The sequence below is a fragment of the Cyrtonyx montezumae genome, unplaced genomic scaffold (assembly GCF_038088225.1).
Source record: "Cyrtonyx montezumae isolate F1298 unplaced genomic scaffold, pur_monq_1.0 scaffold_13, whole genome shotgun sequence".
Classification (NCBI taxonomy): Eukaryota; Metazoa; Chordata; class Aves; order Galliformes; family Odontophoridae; genus Cyrtonyx; species Cyrtonyx montezumae.
The window spans coordinates 20,234,837-20,259,601 of record NW_027071859.1 but is presented as its reverse complement, the minus strand read 5'-3'; the positions used below and the strand labels follow the sequence as shown (position 1 = coordinate 20,259,601).

At 33.9% G+C, this 24,765-nt stretch overlaps 1 protein-coding gene across 1 annotated transcript in view; it reads left to right on the top strand.

Annotated features, from left to right (window-relative positions):
- The window catches only part of CSMD1 (CUB and Sushi multiple domains 1), a 966,006-nt gene that overhangs the window by 877,652 nt on the left and 63,589 nt on the right, over window positions 1-24,765 (top strand). The window contains exons 47-50 of the mRNA XM_065730794.1: window positions 7,057-7,245; window positions 11,523-11,669; window positions 20,517-20,705; window positions 24,149-24,334. Coding sequence (XP_065586866.1) covers window positions 7,057-7,245; window positions 11,523-11,669; window positions 20,517-20,705; window positions 24,149-24,334 — 711 coding nt within the window. The remainder of the gene's footprint in view (window positions 1-7,056; window positions 7,246-11,522; window positions 11,670-20,516; window positions 20,706-24,148; window positions 24,335-24,765) is intronic.

The window sequence follows — 24,765 nt, the reverse complement described above, 5'->3', positions numbered from 1 at the left end:
TAAAAATGATTTAATGACTCTTAGTATAAGCTGTATTCGTTTTTTGCTGTTACAATATATTTGATGCATCTATAGGTAATGAGTACTAGTGACCACTTATGCCTGAGAAAACTTCCCCTTTCTTAACTTGTGCATACTGCAGTCTAGGATTTGTCACGCACTGGGAAACAATGAATCTGCGGTTCTACATTGGTTTTTGTTTTTCACAACCGCCAACATAAAATATGCAAAAATAACAAGAAAAATATTTATTTCTGTGTACTTATTGGTAAAAATGATTCATTTCTTATTGGTTGTTGCCGTTGTTGTTTCCAAATCATTTCATTTCTCTGATCTCAGTGGGATAACCTAATAAATAACCTAAATATGATATGCATTCGTAGTTGGAACTTTTTCTAAACTCCTAAGTATTTAACCCCTGGATGTAACATCTCATTTTGTGATAAAACTTCTTGCGCATATGAATGTTTGAGAGATCAAAAATATAATGCAACTTTTTAATGTAGAACTTGAAAAGTACTGGTAAATGGATGTTGAAGAAACTCCAAAATCCAGGAAGCAAATTCTCTAACTCTGGTGGTGTTAGAAAGTGATATTCCTTTATTCCTCACAATATATTCTGGGTGACTCGACAAGCAGGCACACTCTTTTGGAGTTCTACATTTAAACAGTTAAGACATCCATATGCAGTACATTGGCATACATAAGCATTCTTTTTCAAGGACTCATCAATATATGCTAATGGAGAGAGAAATCTCCAACTTGAAGATTGTAAATAAGCAATCCTACTCCTAACTCCTACTTTAAAACTATTAAGGCAATTATAGACTTTTAAAAAATAACCTGTTAATGTAATGAACAGTACTTTTTAAGATTTTAATTATTTATATCACCACTATACATTTGTGCAGAGAAGTTAAAAAAAGATAAGAACAGATACACTGGATGAGACCAGAAATCCATATATGTCATGATCTGCATGTGTCACTGGCTAGTAACAATTTAGTTATGATCATTGCAAGCATGAAATGAATTAATACTTCCAACAAACTGAAGCTAAGATGCTCAGGGTAATTTGAATCCTGTAGAGATTTCTTTTATGGATTTATTCAGTTCCACTTTGAACCCATAAAAGTGTTTTCGATTCACAAAGTTTAATGGCTTTAAATTATGTAATGCATGAAGAATTTTGCCCTTCTGTTTGATTTGAAACTGACACTTTCTGTTTTCACTTCATGTCTTCTAGTTTTTCAGGGAAAGACAGAGTACTGAGTTATTCTCAATTCACCATATTTATGGCATGATTCCACAGTCAGGAATATATTTCACACCTTTAATAATTTTTGTCATCCTTCTTAAAACTTCTTCAATTTTACTCAATTTCTTTTGAGGTAATGGATTATGGAACTGTGGTACTGTCTGATCCTAATAGACTTGGAAAAAATTGCTACTTGCTATTCAATTTATATTGTTTTTAAGATAATTTTCGGAATGCCTTCTTGTATTTCTGCATTTTATCCATTGTAGTTTGTGATTGTTTATATTATTTTTATTTAGGTTAGCTTCACGTTTTTGTAAGATGTCAGAAAATATTTCGTTTTCCTGAACTGTCTCTCTGTGTTGTAGTAGACAAATATGTTTATATGATAGAAAACCAGATTCTAGGAAATTATGTACCAACAAGACTGCTGACACACCTAAAAGGCAAGAAAAATCAATCTCGGTGACTACTTCTACATCAATCTGAATTAATGACCTTCAGAGCAGCTGTAATTGTACCATATTTTTCTTACAGCTCCCTTTCCTCTCCTGTTTATAGTGAAGCCAGAGCACTGGGCTGTCTGACAACAGGCTTTCTCATCATGCTTGGTACCATGATAATGTCCCAAGTACAGTCTATTGTACAGGGCCCTAAGCACCCTACAGAAAATATTCTCATTGTGCATGAACTAGTCTGCCAGCAAGATGCTGAGCCTTTGACATGACCTCTGCTTTTAAGGCATCCTCAAATTTTTCCCATACATACTTGAGAGAAGACAGTAAGTTTCATATTTTACCTTCTAAAATTGAAAAAGTACAGTGTGGACAGAAATAATAAATGAGCAGATTCCATTGGATGATATCTATTAGGAGCTTGGTTACAACCCTTTCACATTCAGGGGATTAAATGGATGGACTACTTAGTGAATAATTAATTAGCTGGATGGTTTCACTCAAAGATCTGTGGTCAGCAGCTCAGTGTCCACTAGTGATAGTGGTGTTCTTCAGAGGTTGAATATAGGGACTGGCATTATCTTTGCTGGTCAATGGGCATTGGGTCTGACTGCACCCTCAGCAAGTTTATGGTTAACACATTGGAGGGAAGGGATGCCATCCAGAGGAGTCTTGAAAGGCCTCTGCAAAATTCACGAAATTCAGCAAGACTAAGTGCACAGTCCTCAATCTGGGTTACGGCAAGAAGCAAAAATACAGGGGAGGTGGAGAATTGATCAAGAGCACCCCTGATGAGAATATTGGAAGTGTTGGTGGATGTGAAACTAAATATGAGCCAGTGGTGTGCACTTGCAGCCCAGAAAGCCAACTGCATTCTGGGCTGTGTCAAAAAAAAGAGGTGACAATTGGGGAGAGGGAGGTGATTCTTCACTTCTCTATTCTGCTCTCATGAGATCCCACATGGAGTACTGCACTCAGCTGTGGCTTTAGCATAAGAAGAACATCAACATCATAATTGCAGGATCCAGAGGAGTCCACGAGGACAATAAGAGGGCCAGAGCATCTCACCTACAAAGACAGGCTAAGAAATTTAGGTTTCTTTAGCATAGAGAAGAGAAAGTTCTAAATCTTATAGAGACATTCCAGTATTTAAAGAGAGCCTTCAGGAAAGATGGGGAGAGACAATGTCAAGTAGTATAGTGTTGGAACAATGAGTAATGACTTTAAGCATAATGCAGGTAGATTTAAATTAGAGATAAGGAAGAAATTCTTCATGAGAGTGATGAGGCACTGGAACAGGTTGCCCATAGAAGACTGTGGAATTCCAGCCATCCCTGGAGGTATGCAAGACCAGCTTGAATGAAGCTCCAGGTAACCCAGTCTAGTGTGTAGCAACCTTACTCATGGCAGAGCCTCTTCACACCCTGAAGTTCTGTAGGCAGAATAAGCCAGGCTCCTTCAGCCTGTCTTGTAATTAGAGTTCTCATATTCAGAGATTTCCAAGTCAGTCTTTCCCTGGATAGTTAATTTTCCTTGGCTTCTTTTCTGGAAGGTTTCATTTTGTTACAATTCCAGCAGAACTAGGACAGAAATCCCAGTCCAGTGACCACATTAAATAAATCTGCATTTTAAAATTGGGCTAAAAATCATAAGAATCATGTTTTCTGCCCCTCTCTCAGGTGACACAAATATCTTTAGCCTTATCTGTGTTATACGTTTTTCTTCCACAATCTTTATATTTTGTAGAGGGTTGTAGCAGGAAACACACATTTTGCTCTTCTGAAATTTTTAGTAACTTAGCTGAAAGAGGCAGTGAAACATGACAGTTCACATACCATTTTTGAGTAGGACTTGCAAAATGTGGTAAAATGGAAAATCAGAAAGCAGACTTCCTTCCCTACTGAAAAAGCAAGGCAACCCCCAGTAGATAAATGTTGGTGCTAAATAAATCAGATTCCTTAACAAGAAACGCTATTGTAGAAATTCTCCTTCACTCTCTCCCGGTTTATCTGTCCTCCTGTTGCCCACTTCCCATCCCTGCTTTTGTTTCAATTTTTGCAGGCACTGTGGCTGTCAATTGTATCTTTTATATATTTCAAATTTTCACAAAATGTGAACTGTTTAAAATACACTGGATATACATATTTTTATTTATCTACCAGTACTGGCTAACTCTCAAGTTTGCATTCCTGTAGAGATTAGTTGGCCATTTGTGATTTGTATTTATATTGGTGGAGTCTATTCTCTTGTCTCATCTTTCTATAACATTCTTTACTTTTCTAATTGCTGTTAGGAAAAGGTAAAGATGTGTATTAACGCATGTTGAACACTGTGCAGCAAGAAATACTCCTCTGCTGGACACAAATATTCACTATTTGTAGAACAGCTACTTGCCATTCAGTGTAAGGTAGATATCTTTAAATTGACTGCTCAAAATACTTAAATTCATGAGGTATTATACTATTGTTCCAGTATGGTAAGGATATTTATGAAGAAGAGAAACCAAAGGTGGATAAATTTGTTGTGTTACAGGTAAGTCAAGAAGCTTAGTCAGATCTTTTTTAAACAACCTAATGACATTTCCTTAAAAATAAGGTTAGGTAATTCATATTATAATGCTATCCAAAAGAATTTTCTCACTGCTCAGTCACACTCAAATATGTGCTACTGTATAATATAAAAAGCTCTGTTCTTTGTTTTTGCTTTCCTACAAGCATTGACCATAGGTATAAATTCGTGAAAACTATCTAATAACAGTGTTCTGTATTTACATTTGCAATTATGTGATTAAAAATGAATGTTAAATAGTTTGCTTATGTACTCCAGCATGCCTGGAAAAGTTTTTTTTTTTTTTTTTTATATATTTTTTCCTATTATCATGCCAAAATTTAGCAATAGCTACTTAAGAAATACATGAGATGAACGTATATAACAATTAAATATGAGTTTTTCTGAGTCTTCAATGTTTAATTCTGTGTCTGTTAATTTCCTGACTGATAAACTTCACCTCAATTACTAGGTTTCTAAATGTGTAAAGTTGAATCACTCTGTAACTTAGGTGACAGAGAGGCTGAAAGATATCAGATATAATGCTGATGACTATATTAATTTTTTAGTTGACTGATAAATAAAGAAACAATATTAACAGTGAAATATTTACACCTTCGTTGAAGTAATTAGTGTGATTTTGTGTTTAGGAGTATTCTGTTTTGAAATGCCTTGCTAAAGGTGACAGCTAATAGAGAACAAAAAGATTTGAATTGCAGAGTTTTGTTTTCACCTGTGTATAATGTGTAGAACTGAGCATTGTGGAGTTATTTTATTCAATTAATATTGATTATTGATGCAATTGGAAACTGGATGCTACTTTTGTTTTTACAGAGCACAGTGAAACGTGCTCACTGTCCTGGTATCTCACTGCCTCCATTTTATATTTTTAATCATGTGAACCTTGTGAATGTTCAAACCTAGCTTCATTTGTGTGGTCAAATGATATAATCAGCTACTAAGCTATAAGTAGGGGGACTTGGTGAGTAGACTATGCTGGTGAAGAAGGTGAGCCAAATACTGCCACAGTGAGCTTTGCCAATTTGTCACATCTCCCAGCTGACCATTCAACCCACAAAGCTGCGGAGGAGCAATACACACTCTTCTCATCTCCTTGAATAACTGCCAGAATATTCCTTTTCTAACATCCTGTCATATATTTCTTGAGAATGGTTGAAGTTGGAAGGGACCACTTGTCTAGGCAAACTTAGCCACAGGAAAGTTAATCTTGACTCCATAGCTTGCTGTGTTAGAATTGGCCTCTGTACTGACACAGGAGAAGCACTAAGTTGTTTACAACTTTAAAGGACTTAAGAGTTTCATTTTTTTACTTTAATTTTCCTCCATTGCTACAAATTTATATGCCTTAGAAATACACTTAGGGAGGCCTTCCAAGATAATATTTAGTATCACAGAAGAATGTTCCAAATTCCCTTTTGTCCTTTGCATTACTCTGCCCTGGTTGGAATTAGAGGGGCGTATTTTTTTATGTAAATAGTATTTTTTCTTTTTGAAAATTGTTCTGTTAGTAAGGTTTTGGATTTAACTAGTAGAGTGGGTTTAAAAGAATATGTGGAGAAAAGAAGCCATACAGTAACCCTGCACTGATCTGTGTCTTGTTTATATGCAATGACACGTTGAAGGAAATTTTATGAACATTGTGCTATTGATGTGACCTAAGAACAAAGCAAGTGTAAGACAAAGGCAGAAAATATACTTTGTGGGGCTTTTTTAATTACTTTTTGTCTGGAATTTCCTAATCTTCCCTTTCCCTTTCCTCAAATCTCACTTTCAAATCTCAGATTTTTCTAACTATAATGTTCCATCATTAAACACAAATTAATGCAGTCAGTTATTGAGAAAATACGTACAGCGCTCATCTTTGGAAAGTGAAAGAGAACCCATATAAATGGCAGTGATAATAAACTTTTAGATAAAACGAGCTATGAGTTCTAGAAGTACTTACTGTCACACATTTCATCTTTCGAGATTTCTTGACTGTTATTTTATTTGGACCATATCTGTGTAACATCCATTTTTTATTTGTAGGCCCCAGATTTGAATGACCAGTAAATGTTTTTCCATAGATGTCCTACATCTTTCTCCCAAATGTTCTTCATTTTTGCAGCTGCATATTTTTCATGCAGATAGACATTAAGAAGGCTGTTCTGCATGAGGGGCAAAATATTACAGAAAAAAATGGCCAAAAAAGAGTATTTTAATCAAAATCAGTATTTAGAATACAAAATTTACAACGTTTTAGTGTAATATGCACTTACTTAGTACTGTCATATGCTGATCATAAATACCGCCAACAGGCAAAACAGTAACTGAAAAGGTCTTACTTTGTTGACTTGGACTGCTTGCAGTATAAACTCTTCACCTGCATAAAGCACGTGTGTTTTCAAATGATTTAATATGCCTAAAAATTCTAATATATTGTCATGTTTTGTATGTGAATAATCACACCGGTGTATATGGATCTCTTGACTGTAAACACCTTGGTTTCTGACAGGACTTTGGATGATTCACTCTAATTGGTATTCTCTTTTATAAAAACAAGGTTTATGGACCTGCTCCTTGTTTCTTTTTGTGCTGAAGGGAATTTTATTGTTCATTCGGTCTATAATACGTTTTAACATGTTTTCATTTGGAAACTGAATCTGAAGCATATATATATCTGAAGAATAATACAACCTTATATATATTTATGTGTACATATTCCATATATATATGGAAAAGAAACACTTTATTTCATTGCTATTCTTATTGCTCTTCTTGTTGTATCCTTTCTAGCACAATGTCCAGCAAATGAAATCCGTACAGAGTCATCAGGGGTAATCCTCAGTCCAGGTTACCCAGGCACATATCCCAACTCTCAGACCTGTTCTTGGACTATAAAGGTTGATCCAGGATATAACATCTCCATATTTGTAGAAATGTTTCAAAGTGAAAAGCAGTTTGATGAACTGGAGGTATTTGATGGTAAGAAAGACTGAAATTCTATCTTGCTGTGAAAGAACAGTGGCTCAGAGTGTCTTGATTTCAACAGTTGGTTTTGTAATATTGTGATACATAACAAAATCTACAGAGTAGTGCCTTCAATCTAAATCTGTTAGTTAATGACAATTATTAGAGATGCAGTCAATAAAGTTTTTTATTTTGTTTGGTATTTTTAGAAGAGGAGAAGCTGCAACTGCAGCAGTCCTGTTAAAGTCAATGTTATGCTGTTTTTCTGTTTCTGCAAAATGCATGAAGGTGTCTGTCTGAAAGGAGAATTTAACATGCTGTTTTCTCATGGATCATTTCTACTACAGAAATAATTGTGGGGTATAATTTCATTAGACCAATTTCATAAAATAATTTGGATCCATATACTGAAATTTGAGTCCAAACACCCAGTCTCCTTTCTCCTGCTATAGCAGAAATGCTGCTAAATCTTGTTTGAAGATGCTCATATTAAAGAATTTGCTCATCTGTTTTAGGGCAAATAAGAAAAACTCATTTTCTAGAACGTTACTCATGGCAGTAATCTCTCAGATGGTGGTGTTTAATTAACAGCCTCTTCTTACATTTCTATTGATTTCTGAGTTTATTACCACTTGTTCTGCTCTCATTGATTGATGAAAAAATCTCGTCCCTGATTGTTCTTTAATATATTTTTATTCTTTTGGAGATCATTAACATATCCTTCCAATTAATCAAGAATATATGATAACTCTGATAGAACCTATTAATATTCAATATGTGATTTCCATACAGTGAAAAATGTTAAATGGTCATATGCTTTGAGGTATCTGTTTTTATTAGGTAACAGGCTTTTAATATCTAAAAAAGTCTTATTAAAATATTTTCACTTTGTACAGCAATATTCAGAAAAAAATATAGCAACAATATTTTTCATTCTTTCAAATATATTGATTCATTTATTTTTTTTCCCCATAAGATGTGTTTTGGTCTGTGTCAGGTTTTCAGAGAAAATTGTCTGAAAAATCTCTTAAATGTATATTTTCCTCCACTCTATTTTGTATTTAATGTTGAAACAATATATAGCATGCTTGAGAATTTTCAAGTGATTTAATCACTTTGTTTTCTTTTGCAAAAGTCTGCTTAGTCTGCTTAATGATCCTGATGAATATTTTCTTTTTCTTTCTTATGCATTTAAATTTAATGAAATCAGATTATCAATAATAGATTCGAGAGAAGAATTAACATAGTTGCTACATTTTTAAGCATTGTCATTTCGTGTCGTAGAATCATATTGTTACATATTTATCTCTAGTGAAGCTCTGCTGCAACCATTTTTTCTACCACCTACCAGCAAACTTAAATGAGAGTGATAATGGCATATTTATAACCTCTTAATGCAGTGCCATGTAGAGATTCCTAAGCTAGCTCTCAACAAGTTGATATTTAAATATGGCTCATTGCAGTGCCTTGCAGAGATACTTGTTTGTGTCCCTGTGGCCACATTAACAATGTGCTTTGCTCGGCTAATTAGTTCTACATCACAGCATGATGAGTTACTTGGGGCAGAAGGCGATGCTGATGTGGCTATACCATTTCCAGTTATGGATATAAATCAGACTAACTCATTTGGTATTAAGAGTTGGCTTATCTATTTCTATGTATTGCTAAATTTTGCAGTAAATATAGATTATATCCTAGAACTGCGTGTGGTCCAAAACAGCATTAGTTTTGTTTAAATTAGTCTAACTGAGCTATATTTTCTAATCCAGATAAAGATGTATCATATAACTTTACATAGAAATGACTTAAAGATTTACACAGAAAATGTTAGATAAATAAAATTCACTAAGGTATAGGCTTCTGATGACTTGATGAGGAAACTTTGGAATGTAAAAGAAAATACTGAATATGTCTAACTCACTGTATTTGTATTTGAATTATGGTGCTTTAGGAGAGTAGACATCCCATTAATGAGGCCACTCTGGTCAGCTTGGAGCAATAAGACCATTAGCCATATCCTCTCCCCATTATCAGTCAGAACTCTTGGAAACTCCATCTAAATTCTAAGCAAGAGAAGCCGTAAATGTACAATGAATAAAATTATTAAAGACTTTTGAACTAGAAAACAATATATTAAGGCTACTTATACTGAATATTATCTATTTAATACAGCAAATATTCTTTGATTTTTTTTTTCCCCAAATAAACCAACATGATTCTATCACTGCAATTAAACAGTATTGTCAGTTTTTACCTAACATTCAGGAAAGCATCATATGTCATGTCAGCACTCTGGGAGTTGAGTGTTAATAAATGATAACAAATCAAATTCAGGAATGTCTAGGATCTGATGCAAAATTGCCTGAATGCCAGCTGAAAATTTGCCTTCTGGCAATGAAAACCAACTTCAGTAAAAATTAAGCAACATTCTTCTGATCTTCCAGTGTCTGAAAAATGTGATATGACTGCTCGGTATGTCATGCTGCAATCAAATTTCACCATCATTAGTGAGGAAAGAGTCTCCCTTCTTCATATGTGGTAGATTTTTATTTCCAATAATACTCAGACTTTTTATTTGAGAATTTCTGAGCTGAAACAATACCTCATGAACTGATTAAATTGCATTAAACAGATTTTACAAAGTCCAGGGTGAAGCACAGAGAAAATAAATGAATTGTCATGTTCTAAATCATTTCAAGCAAAAATAAGTATTAACCTCAGCAGTCCTCATTGTCTATCCTACAATGTAGTCATCAGACACTGACGCTAATAATAAACACAAATATCAAAACATTTAAATGAGGATATGCTAGGCAATCTGCACCTAAATCTGTGCTGATTTATTCTTTTTTTTTTTTTTATTACTTAGAGTTTATTTATTAATATTTACTTAATTGTATCATTGCCATAATGGTAACTGAAATGCAGTTGTAGAGAACTGGGGAGGCCGTATAAATTTTTATCATTTTCTGTGGCTTCTATATCCTCCCTTCCATATCTGAAATGTCCTAATCCATAAATTTTCCTTATATTGGAAGAAGGTTGACTACAATTGAGTTCAATTTCTAGGTCTCCTACGAATCAGCTTTATTTTTGTACATTCGTACAACATAAGAACAACAAACTATTGGAACTAGGTGCCCAGGGATGTTGGGGAGTCTCAAACATCACTTGGATGCTTTCCTGTCTAACCTACTTCAGGGAACCAGCTTTAGCATGAGGTTGGGCTAGGTGATAGGTTCATAGGTTCATAGTGTTCATCTCCAGAGGTCCCTTCCAACCACTGCAATTCTGTGATTCTGTGAAGAACTGATCAGGCTGCAGCTAATAAAACTCAGTTAAAATGAAAAGAAGCACCCTATTTGAAAGGTCTGCTGTGTCTGAGATAGTGTTGGTTTAGCTTAGCTTTCCAAAACGTAATATAATACAGAGTAAACAGCATAGTGAGCATACTATAAGGAGAAGTTCAGCTGGAGGAAAGATAACCTTTGTATGGAGGAAGATGTCATTTCATGTTTTAGAAAGCATTCAAAAGGGGATTGGTGTGGCACATTGATATTTTCTTTCCACTGTTGTATTGCTGTGTTATGTAACCAACCTGCAAATTATTATTACTGGATCTAGGGATTTACTGTAGTGAAGGTAGTAGTTTAGTGCCAGGACACGTTTTTTTAGCATCCTGTATGTTTCCTTATGGTAAAATGAAGTAATATTTTTTACATTAAAAGGATTCTATAGTAACAAATTATTTTTAATAGTATTGAGCTCTAGTATATATGTACAGTAAAATACTAATGCTTTTACATGTGTGATTCCGTGGTGATGTGATTTTAAACATGACAGAACATTTTTTCAGTAACATTTTCACTGTGTATTATGGTGGTGTTCTAAATTCTGTTAGCTGCTTAGTGTCAAGAAATGCACAAATTTAGCACTATTCACTAGTTAAAAGTGAGCTTAAAGAAAATAAGCAGAACTGTAATGTCATACAAAGTAATTTCTGCAAATGAAAATGAATTGCAAAAACGTTTCCATTGATTTTTCACTGTTTATGGCAAAAACACTCATTGCTTTGTATGTCAGTTTGTTTGAAACAGGGTTTCTTATAGTGGAAACCTAAAAATGGATAGATAGTTTAAATACAGATCTGTTAATTATTTTACTGACAAAAACGTGCCATGAGATTTCCTATTTTTTTCCTTGTATATTCACACTCACAGTTCAACTAAAGTATGGAAAAGATTTATCACACTGCTACTATTTTAAAACTTTCATATCTTTGACATTGGAAGGTTCTTCTGGACAAAGCCCTTTACTGGTTGCTTTAAGTGGAAATCATACTGGACAACTGAACTTTACAAGCAAAATGAATCAGCTGTACCTTCGCTGGTCGACTGATCATGCAACCAGCAAGAAAGGATTCAAAATCCGTTATTCAGGTAACTGTTAGTGATTTCCTTTATATTTTGTGGTCAGCTCCAGTGCAAACTTGTTCTGTAGCAGGATCATGGTCTGCAATATGGTCCTGAAATTGAGGAGACTCCAGAGTGAGGAGAGAGATGCATGGAGTCTCCAGACCTCATGAGAGAGTGGCTGATGAGATGTGTGTGGTACCAGGAGCATAAGAGCCCCAGATGTACAAAGGCAGCCCCTAGCCTACCGAGCTGGGCAGAAAAGATTATTATGAGGTTTAACAAAGGCAAATTCAGAGTTAAGAAAGCCAGTGTGATTCTTTGGTGCATTAAGAAGAGCAGGGCCAGCAGGCTAAGGTCTAAGAAATTTTTTTCCCCCTTTCTACTCTACCCTGGTGAGCCTACTTCTGTAATATGGTGTCCAGTTCTGGGCTAATTGATTCAAGAAAGACAGGGATCTCCTAGAAAGAGTCCAGTGAAGGGTGAGAAAGATGTGAGAGGCCTGAAGCATCTCCCTTTTAAGAAAAGGCTGAGAGACCTGGGACTGTTTGACCTGGAGGGAGGAAGGCAGAGGGGATCCTATTGGTGTTCATAAATAACTAAAGGACAGGTGTCAAGAGATTGATGCCAGACTCTTTTCAGTGGTGTCCAGTGAAAGGATGAGGCAATCTGCTCAAATTGGAACACAGTGAATTCCAGCTGAACATGAGGAAGAACTTATTTACTGTGAGGTGTCAGGGCATTGGAACAGGCTGCTCAGTGAGGTTTTGGAGTCTCTTTCTCTGGAGATTGTCAAAAGCCATCTGTATACTTTCCTGTGCAATCTATTTCAGGGAACCTTCTTTAGCAGCAGTTGGATTAGATGGTCTCCAGGTCTCCCAACCTCTGTGATTCTGTGGTTATAATCTAGATGTAGAGATACTGGTATTTACTCTGCTTGTGTCTTTTTATAACATGTTGTCACACATATCCATTCAAGACACTCGTCCTGGGAGGCTTGGTTTAGTTATCACTTACATGATGTAAACAGTAAGAGAGAGGTGATAATTACTCTCTCTCTCTGTTGTTAACATTTGTTTTCTATTTTTTTTTATTTTATTTTTTTTTCTGTGGATTAGACTTGATTAACAATGTGTGAGTGGGTAAGTGTTAATTTGGTGGCTAAAAAATTGTCAGTATAAATTAAGAAGGGAGAAGACTGTTCAGAATATTTTATAAGAATATTTTTCAAAGCACCAAATGTATCCCATTTAGGCATGCTAAAGAAATGCTGAATGACACACTATACAGGGAGATGATTTGCACATAATTTTCTCCTGTCCTCTTTCATACATGCACTTTCCACCTCATTTCTGGAAAGTTACTCCTGTTGCTGAAAGAAGAGAGCTGACTTAAGACTATAATCATGTTCATTATTCAGGGAACTTGTGTAGCCTACTGTAGGGAACCTGCTTTAGCATGGGAGTTGATGATATCTTGAGGTCCCTTTCAACCCCTGCTTATGTGAATCTATGAACTTGAGGACTATGAACAGTTAGTAAATGGTCAGGAAAAAAGGACCAGTTATGGAAAGCTTTATCTTCCTCTTGCAAGATACATTTGGAGTATTATGAAAGACAAGCTAAAACTGAGGTATTTGGGGAAAGGAAGCTGTTTTCAAGTACACTGGATGATGCTCATCTGAACATGAGCAGACAGTGTGCACAGGTGGCCAAGAAGACCAATGGCATCTTGGCTTGTGTCAGAAATAACATTCCCAGCAGGAGCAAGGAAATGATCAGTTCTCTGTCTTCAGCCCTGGTGAGGCTGCACCTTGAGTACTGTGTTCATTTTTGGTCCATCACTTGAAGAAATACATTGAGGCTCTGGAGCATGTTCAGAAAAGGGCAATGAAACTGGCAAGGGGACTGGAGCACAAGTCTTCTGGAGAGTGCCTGAGGGAGCTGGGATTATTTATTCTGGTGACGAGGAGGTGCAGGGGAGACTTTATCACTCTCAAAAGGAGGTTGTGGCAAAGTGGGAGTCGTCGTCTTCTCCTGTGTAACTAGTGATAGGACTAGAGGGAATGGCCTCTGTTTGCACCAGGGGAGATTCAGGTTGGATGTTAGGATAAATTTCTTCTGATTAGGTGGTAGAACAGGCTGCTCAGGGTAGTGGTGAAAGTGTTCAAGAAATGTTTTTTTAAGGAACATGGTCTAGTGGTAGGTGGGCTGTTGGACTGGATGATCATGGAGGTCTATTCTTATTATCACAATTCCATCTTGATTCTGTTAGCTTTTCATATGGGGAGGGTAATTGCAGGACCTAATAGATTAAATCAGAATATGGAACCTAATAGATGAAATCAGAATAAGAAGGAACAAAGAGAATTTGTCACGCAATAACTATCACATATGTGCCATTTAAAGGGAATGGACCTTCTATTAAAAACTTACAGTGAGAAAGTAATATTAGTGTTACAAGAATAGAAATTACATAATGATATTATTTTGTAAACATTAAATTCTGTAGGTGATTGATTTTTAAGGAATGAGAAATTATTTCACCCCTTTGTGTGTAACAAAAACTTGTTTTTCTACACTCAGATCATCAATTATTATGGCACTAGCCACAACTAATAATAACATTTGGGAAATGGAGAGAAGTATGTAATCCTTATGGCTATGTTTTAGGAACAAACAACTGTTTTCCTTTTTCTGCCTCAATAGCAGCCAATGCCTGCATTTTTCTCTAAACTTCTGTATATTTCAAATGAGATTCAATGAAAATAATCAGCATGAAAGAAGAGTAACAGTGAGTGGCAGCATAAACAATTTGATTTGAATCTTAATGAGGGAAGGAAAAATACAAGATCCCAAAAAGGCTATTGATACCATGGCAGCTGTGACTGAGCCAGAAGGCTTTCTTATAATGAAGAACCTATTGAAATGAATTACTGCTCTCCCCAAATCCTTTCCTTTTTCTCCAGCTGTGCGTGTGCACAAATTTTGCAAATTGTAGTTGTATCAGAAATGTTCTTCTTTGAAGTGAAGGAATTTTCAGAAGAATATTAAATATTTACTCTATCATACAACCTTGAATGCATAAGCTATTTGTCTAAAGTTACTTATATGTATTCTGTCTTGTAGTTCCAGAATTTTGCTAAATAATAGTAAAGAAGACCTATACTTTTACAGCAGAGCAGCACATGAGTATTATTTTTAGGGCTTTGACATCTTACTGAGGTATTAACATAACCTTAATCTATATTTTATAATACAGATTTAATACATTGAACTAACTGTGAGAGGAAGCATCTGTTAAAATTTTGTGCAATAGTAGAGAAGAAATTATTATTTTTTTCTTTTTTGAAATGGAGATATGATAATAAAATCACTGAAGGCAAATACAAAAAAAAGTTTTTTTTTTTTCTGGTAGTGCTGGAAGTTGACTTCCTGATAAAGTTGGGTTCTTCCAAAATAGGGTATTTAGCTGTAAATGGGGAAGATTTGTGATTGTATATATTGGAACTTGCTAAACGCTTTCTAGGAAACTCTACAGGAGATGAACCTGCAAAATTGCTTTGAAAGATTACTTGCATTACCTTTGGACTTTTTTTTGCCACACTAATTTATAAGCCCACATGCAGATACACTTTGCAAGCAAGCTACGATAAACAGTGTGAAAAAAAATGAAGAGATCAATAATTTATTTTAAGTTGTTGGGAAAAGAGTGAATGAAAGGACACTGCAGCTGTAATTCCTATATTTCTGCACAGTACTTGACACACTTGCGAGAGAGATGATGATTGAGAAGAACACTTCACTTGCTACCTTGAAAATTTACATTGCCTATATAATGTATACAGGCTTTTGTTTCACTTCTGTTTTTTGTTACAGAATAAATAAGGCAAGCAATTACTTAGTTAAATTGTGATTAGCTACCAGTATATGTATTAAAACTCCGCCATACATATTTATTTTATCTTTATTCTGTTATTGTAACTTCATCGATTGAAAAAAAAAAATCTTCACCATTGGTTTATATTTGCTTTTTAATATTTGTACTGATGAAACACCTGTTGCTATTCCCTTTCCATTTCACTTGAAAAGCAAAGGCTATTGATTGATTTGGTTTGCTTTTTATATTTTCCAGTAGCTTGTTAGAGGTGACAGGAGTTGTATGAAGAAGTTCGTCTGATTTTTTGTAATTGTTTCTAAAATTGTTGTTGGTAACTTGCTGTAATCAGAAAGGTCACAAATTGGAAGTGACTTTGAATCTAGGATAGTGTATACAGAATCATCTATAATTGCTGAAGCAGTGATAAGAAAATCTGTACCATAAATAGAAGGCTATTTAGATAGATATTTGTTTTTTGAAGATCCAATCATTCACAACTTCAACACAAAAGAGGGAGATGGGCTTTGCAAATTTACACTGCTGTTTTCACATCGCTTACATGTCAGATTTAAAGACAAACTGCAGAAGAATTTGAATGACATCCCAATTCTTCTTGTTGCTTAGTTGAGTATTGTTCTCCTTTCTGATTCTGTATATTTGAAAGCAGAAAAGTAATGTATGGCATGGATGGTCTATCAATTAAAAAACTATTTTAGTAATTAGAAGAGGTTTGTTCAGTTTGTGTGACCTTAGTCACACTTTAAGTGACCCTAATCACTTAAGTCCCCGTGTCTATTTTCTTATCTAAAAAGTGAGAATATTTAAAGTGAGAATGATGGTAAACTTCTGCATCGTTGGATATTTAAACAATAACAGCACTAAAGCACACAAAATTCTCAGGTAATATTGTGATGAAGACAAAAACAGAAAGTTAGAACCCTAATTTGTCAACAAATATGCAGGATTCAAGCTAAAGAAAGGTAACTTGGAATTTCAGGGAAGACTTTTTGTTGATTTATAATTTCAGTCATCAGACTGTATTTAACTGCTAAGTCAATATTTTAGTCAGTATTTGACTAATAAGTCTGTTCTTAGCATAAGTTATTAGATTAATGATCAAAGATACTGCTGGGAAATAACATCGTTTTCTAAAATAAGTTATTGAGTTAATAAATTGTTGAGTTAAAATAAATACTTGAAGTCTTTGTGCGTGACAACCCTATCCAAGAGAGGGATGTTGGAACTGGATAGTCCCTTTCAATCCAGGTCAGCCAGTGATTCTGTGATTCTATTATTAACTATAAAACTGATTTATGAAATTATCTAGAACAGGTGGGCATCCAATTTCAACAAATTTTAATTTTGAATTGGAATTTTTTAAATTGAGCATCCCTTAGGCAAAGCAGTGCAAAGAGCTTTGAAAAAGTCTCAGTGCTTAAATGTTTCAAATCGTAACAAAGTATATTTTGTGAAAGGAAGACTGTGGTTCTGCAAATTCAAAATCAGTGAAGTTTTTTAGTCATGTAATTATTTCCCTGGTGGTCTTCAGCTGAAATTGACAAATTGACTTGTGATTTTAAGTGAGATGATAATTTTCCTTGCAGAAACCACTGGTGTTCTCAGAAGCTTCAAAAAATGTGGATGCTATGTCATTTAGAAAAGTAAATCAAATTTGTAAATGTAAAGCTACTTCAAATCAATGGGATGGCCACTCTCAAGTAGTTTTTTGTTGGTGTATTTTTTTTCCTTATTTGTTTATTTGGGGCTTTTTTATTTTTCAGTTAAAATATACTGTATTTCCTAAATGAGGACAATTGTATGTCACTACATCTAATATCACCTAAGCCTGAAGTTCCAAAAGAGAGACTCTCTCAGAAAGTGTCTGGAAGGAAAAACATTTTACCCTAGTGGTCCTTGACACAAGGCTACAGTATTTTATGAGCACACTGTAGAGAATCCTGCTTAAAGTTCAGAATTTTTACACTACTGCCAGTGGTTGTAGTTTTCAATCTGACATTTTTCAAGCATTTGTTTGGCCTCCAGATCTTTGGGTACTTTTTATTTATTACCTTGTCTGTGGTTCTTTTGTTAGTCTGTCAGTTTTGAATCTTAGAAGATGTTCTGTATGCTTCATGCTGGACTTAGAATCGAGTTCACTTTGAGATGCAAATAAGTAATTACTTATATTAAGAAGGAAATTGATATGAAATTTTCAAATGCTTTACTTTTTTTCAAAGTATATGTAGTTTAGACATACTAAGACATAATAAGGCATACTGTTTGACTATCAAGCTGTTTTTTCTGTTTCAAATTCATTGCCTTTAAAGCACAAAATACTATGAGTTTTGGTAGGACTTCTGTATGGATGGAGTCTGCGGGCACTTCTTTAAGCATTATCATTTGTTTCTGATGTACTATCTACTGACAATAACTAGCAAAAATTTTTATTAAAGTGGGAGGTGGATCTGAGCTATATTAAGTAACTTCTTTAAATATAAAATACCCAAATATGTATGATTTATATCTCAGTATGATCAGAAATTGGAATTGAGTTTGTGCCTGATATCACATTTGTAAATTATCAAAATGTTAAGTATTACTTAATTCTCACTATTAATTATTACTGCACATGAAATTATTGTACACTGCATTTCAACATGTAGCACTAAGGTTCAATACATCCGGAAAATATTTTCTGTTTAGAATTGCAGTACTGAGAGATTGTTGTTGACATAGGTTTCCTATTGTCCAAATGAAAAATTATGATTATACCTGACCTGCTATTTTTATGCTCTTCTGGTATATTTAAAATTAATTAGTCCTTGAGAGGTCCCTCAAGATGACTTTGATGGTCTTGACCTCTGGACTTCCAGTTTTAATCAACTTCTGTTACAATAGCAATATATATATTTTTAACAGATTGAAAAATAAATTAAAGCTATATTTATTATGTTTCCTTAAATATCAAATCTCTTCTTGAATTTAAAGTAATTTGTTTTAGTAATTTTATTCATTTTTGTGAGCATGCAACTTAATATCATATATATTATTCTTTATATAATATACTTATAAGGATAAGCATAGTGATATTGATATAGAACATGACCACAAACAAATGTTTATTGGGCTGTTTTGCTTATTGATTTTCAATCCTGTTTTTATTATTCTCTTTTTGATTTATTGTTTACAAGTAACTCCAAAGTGAAAAATGTATAAAGATGATATTTAGGTAGAAATACTGTTGCTTAATTGAGAACTGTATCTCTTTAATAGAATATCAACAAAGGCCAACAATTTTGGACATATTTAATGTAAATCCTTGTTTTACTGCATTTCTGGGTGTCATTTCATAGAAATCTTGGCTTTGATACACTGCATCTAGATGTAGCCATGTAAAGGATGTGTCTCAGTTCACAGTATAATCAACTTTTTTAATCTCTCCCAGTTAATGTACAGAAACATCCACCCTTAATTGGCAATTGATACAATAGGTGGATCTCAGGGTGACAGGATATACCAAAAAAAAAGCCAAAAAAAAAGCAAAGCATTTGATAGATTTTGAAAGCTGAAAGAAGGAATGAGATGCATGCAAGAACTGAATAATATGAAATGCTTGTAGATGTAAACCAAATTCTTTAACTGGTCATTTGTAAAATATAACCACTTACTGTACTAGACAGTTTTCTGTAAAAAGTTACATGAACATCACCATCTGCCTAAGGCACATTTGAGCATGATACAGAGTTAGCATTGTAATGGCAATTTCAGATTTGGAGATCTTAGTATTGATGTTTAATTATCAGTGGAATTCAAAGCAGTTTTTGTTGCGAAGAATATTCATAGGTTTATTTCAGAGTTCTGCCAAGTTTATTTTTTTTTTTAAGTTGTGGTCCTACCATGATTACTCTGAAAATATATTAATCTCTCTATGCTTGACATGATGCACTGCAGCAAATATCCAGGGACTTGTATGTCAATATGAAGTAAGGTTTTTTTCACACTTCTTTTATCCAATGTTATGATGAGCATATACATCAAGATTTGTGTTCGACTCCCTATTTATGTCAAACTACTGAATTTTTTCATTACCTGGATCCTGGTCTGTAATATACATTCTGTCATAGTCAACCTTAAACACAGGTATTGCAACCTTATTTAAACAGAAAAAGAAATTTTTTTATTAGTATTTTTCTAATATAATAATATATTATGTATTTTTATTTCCTCAGTACATTTAAACATTTATATGCATTATATTAAGTTACTGTGTAACTTAATAGACAGGAAGATCTGTCTGTGAACAGTATTGGTAGTAGTAGTGATTAAGGTTTAGCAAGGTTTACTGTCATTTCAAAACTTTAAATAAATGCATTGTATCTTTATTCATATGTACTGTAAATTCAATATTTCAGAAGCTACACTTACCTAAGTTATGTTATCTTGGGAAAAAATAACTAAGTAGTAACAGCAACAGCAAAACCTAAAAAAAAAGTTGTTGTGTAGTAACTTTGGGAGAACCTGTGCACATAATTTACATGAATTTTAATCCTGAAAAAATGTACCTGATGGTTTTTTCTATTGTACTTTGACATTAAAAATTATAACATATAAACTTAGATGTCTTTTTTTTAGTAGTTCAAAAGTATTTTTTATATTCTGTTCTCAAATAATAATTTTATATCTATAAATGTATCGTATTCAAAGTAGATTGTTTACTGAGTTTGAATGACTTGCTGAACAAACTATGTGTTTCCTGGATGCAGCTTCCTTATGCCAAATAGAATGAAGTGTTCTGCAGGTATAAACTGTTGGTCTAAACTTCAAAATATTTCAGTAGTCACAATCTGCAGTCAGGATTCCAAAAGTTATTTAAAGTACTTTGTACTAGTTTTAATGGCTTACATTTGTCTTAAGTAATGTGAAATTTGTAAGTTATATGCATTCTATGTGTTTTTCACTGTTGTTAATTTTAATTAATTACGTTTTGGCATTTAGCTCCCTATTGCAGCCTAAACCCTACTTTGAGGAATGGTGGAATTGTAAATAAAACAGGTGGTCCTGCTGGAAGTAAAGTTCATTATTATTGCAAACCTGGGTACAGAATGATTGGTCAGAATAATGCGACATGTAGGCGTCAGCAAAATGGCATGTATCAGTGGGATTCTCCTGTGCCGATCTGCCGAGGTAAGATATGTTTCCTTGTTGAGCATGCTTGCATAATCTAATTGCAAGTAATATTTTACGAAACAATGATCAGCATTATAAATACTACTGTATGTCAAAAGACGCACTGACATCAATTTATCCAAGTACATATCAACTTTCATTTTTTGAAGAATTGAAATAGTAACAATAGGATCAGTGGAATCAGATCCAGACCCAATGAAAAATTCATTTTTAATACTCATCTAATTGTTGTAACAGAACATTTTGATCGATGATTCAGTTTTCAGGCATTGATTTTATTTCATAAAATTACTTTATCAGCAGTGTGTTTAATTTGTAACTTCTGTTTTTTGTATCTTGTTTCTTTGGTTGGTTGGTTGATCTTTTTGTTTTTGTTTTGTTTTGTTACAAATACTGTTTCACATTATTCAGTGAACAGCTATAGGGGGTTAAGGAGTTTGCAGGTCAAATAAGATCAAGAATGTGGGGGAGAGGAGAAAGGATGAAAATACTATCCATATCATATTTTTTTATTATATTATTATTTATTTTATTATATTATATATTTTTTTTTAATAGAAGCAGATGGCTTTAACATCCATACTTAAGGCTTGTCAGAACTTCTTTAAGAATTCTGCTATTTCTGAAGGCAACATCAGCTTTATTTTTCACTTGACATTTGATATACTTGTTTTTCTGTTTAGAGTGGCTAAAACTGGAGAACTTGAAGGCGTACAGATGACATTTTTTATAAAGAATGATTTGTCAGCTAAGTATTTCTTCAGGATAAACATTTTTATGCCTGGGTAGGCCATGGGGCTTCACTAATACCAGGCCAGAAAACTGGAAAACTGCTCAGATTTCCAGAGTGCTACCAGCAGTATTTGTGTGTCTGTGTTTCTAGACTCCAGGAAGTCTGGTATTAGCATGTTATGCTATTTGACCTTTCTGAAGCTCACCAAATTGTGGAATAATCTATGTGTCGGATGTGTGAGGTTTGTTCAAGGATATGTGCTGCTTTTAGGTTTACTGAAAACACAATTTAGATTAAATAGCTGACACTGAGTATAAAAGCTGGAAGTTCAGGGGTGCTGCTGTAAAGACCATGAAATGCTGACTAGACTTACAGCTTGGCCAGAAGCTGTAGAAAGTAGAGAATGCAATTCCATTCAAAATTAAGACTAAATGTAAGCAACTCTTTGCAAGCCAAAATTTTGATCAATTTGCTTAAACACTGAAATCTTGTGTCATTTAATGTGTCCAGAGGTATTTTGCCTGTTCTCCAACTACCAGTAAAAAAAGGCACCAGTTCCTGTGTTATTCACTAGCCTTGTCTTGTCTTGGAGACCTAAGAATATCTCCAGTAACTCTAAAAAATGGGAAAAAAGAAAAAAAGTCAAGTCCTATCTATCTAAGCACTGTTGTATTTAATCTAGGCAATTTTGGGAGCTATTCTGCTTGATTTACAGCGAAATTAGGTTAAGATGCTTATGGTTAGGTTATAAGGTAGTAAGAAGGAGTGATAGTTCAGCTTTCTGCTAGTTTGTCATGCAAACAAACATTTTGTGTGTACATAATTCTGCTTACCTGACTAAGGCTCAGAGTCTGTTCTAGTTGTAGGTGAGTGATCAAATTAGTAGGGAGTGGATAGAGAATTAAAACACACATTTTATATGTATCAGCACCATGAGAAACCATGGTCACTACTGTTGTGATCAGATTTTGGGGAACAACTGCTAATAGAAAAACTTGCACCTAGAAGCAGCAGGACTTGCCTTTATCCTTCTGCTTTTCCACTTTCTCTAACTCATTAAAAGTGGAAAGTGGGGGATTCTAGAACAACTTACTTATCTCATTTCCCTCTATTCTCTGTCCGATTACTATTGTTTCTAGTGGCAGGGGGGTCTGGTCTTACCACTTGAGGGAGAAATACTCAATTTTGAGAATTGCTATACTGGTTAGAATTGATGGTTAGAATGCAAAAAAGTGCCAAGATAACTGTGTTACAAAGGAAACAGCTTATTTTGTTTTGTTCCTTCAGTACTATTTCTATTAGCAATTTGACAGGTTCCAGATGGTGGCAAACAAGAGAAATGAACTAACCATTCATCATTTTATAATGCTTACCTCTCCTCATTATAATTATATGCAAAGCGCTGTGTTGTATTTAATTTAAATGCATCAAATGTGACAGCTTTGGAATATTGAAAACAAATTTTAGACTTTGTTTATGGTACCATGACAATGTTTAGTGAAATTAATCATTTACATTGAACTGGGTAGATGCTAAGAAAAATTGAATTACTTTTTTAATGTTTATTTTCACCTCTAACAGATTTCAGACAAAGTCTGTCATTTCTTCTTACAAAATAATGATTTTATTAAAAACAAACAAAAAGACAGTAACAGGACAAAGGAAGCAAATTACACTTAAGGCATTTTAATTGCTAAAATGCTGAATTTCTTCTTAGAACTGTATATGGAAGAGACATTTTAATTTGCAAAACTACTCCCTTTATTCATAAATATTTATAAAAAAAACCCCTTCAAAGCTGTGCTTTATTCAGTGTATTTACAGAAGAGCAGTACACTATGTGCCACAGTCAAAGAAGATAATGATTCTGTACACACATTTTTGTATAACTTTCAATAGATAATTCCAATTGTATGATATGTTCTTAGCTAGAAGTTGCCATTTTGCAGAAAATATCCTTTCAGTGCAAATAATACTGTGAATTTCCTCTCAGAAGTGCCACAAGGCACATTTTGTTAAAAAAAAAAATAGGGAATAACAAAGGGTTGACTTTCTTCTTTTCATTATCAGAATCAAGGGAGCAGAGATGTTTTACAAAAGATAATCCTGCCTTGGGGACCTTTCCTGAAAGTGACTGAAATTGAATTTTTTTGTAACTGTATTCCACACTAGAATTGTATATTGTTGAGATACTGTCAAATGAAGCATATTACACTGTGGTAAAAATATATCTAATTTTTTTTTTGCTGAATAAGCAAAAAAAAATCCTACCTAGATGCTACTCAAGCTTCACTGAGTGGAAAACAAATTAATTGTAAGTTTAGAAGTATAACTAGTTGTCTGGAAAAAAATTCTGAAGGAGCAACAAAAGTTAAAATAATTTAGAATATCATAACAACTACTGTCTTTAGTCCTTATTGAAATTGCTGCCAGTGTTTAAACAGCCAATAGCATAATTGGATTAACCAAAATAATGAATTATAAAATGTTTGTGTATGTGAGATACACTCCAAAATACTTATCAAAGTTTCAAATACTCTTACATTTTTGGAATGATTTAAACATGGGAAAGTCATAGTAGTTGATGTGAATGGGTTATGTGAAAATTAGTAATATATATTTCTTATTTCAGTATTCTGGTAATATTAAATACAGTATGAGAAAATGCCTTTATAATTTCCTTTTCTTTTATTTCCTTTCTTTCTAGCTGTATCTTGTGGTATTCCTGATTCTCCTGGGAATGGTTCAGTTATAGGTAATGAGTTCACTTTGGGCAGTAGATTGATATATGAATGTAATGAGGGCTTCAAGCTAGAATCTAGTCAACAAGCAACAGCAGTATGTCAGGAAGATGGATTATGGAGCAACAAAGGGAGGCCACCTGTCTGCAAATGTAAGTAGGCATGTATTTCTCAAGCATATTTCCCTTAAGTAGATTCAAGGAGTATCTTCTGTGATTAAGTTTAGATTTTATGTGTACCTATCTGCTGAACTGCTCATTCAGTAACATATAATCAGTCATTTAGCATGTAGTAGAATAGAAATGACCTATTAAATGTGTTTAATAATAATAATAATAATAGCAACTACAATAATAAATAATTAAAAATGATCTTCAAAAAAATCTTTCTTAAAATCTTATTATGGCTAATGTTCTGATCTCTGTCTTCACTATGTAAAGTTACAACCATCTGTTTTAGAAACTGCTTTTGAAACACTGATAGCGCAGACAATTAACCAGGATTATTTCTTTTTTCTCTTTATTTTTGTTTTCTGTCAGAACTAGAAAGTGTAATGCAGGTTCCTTTGCTATGTAACATGGCA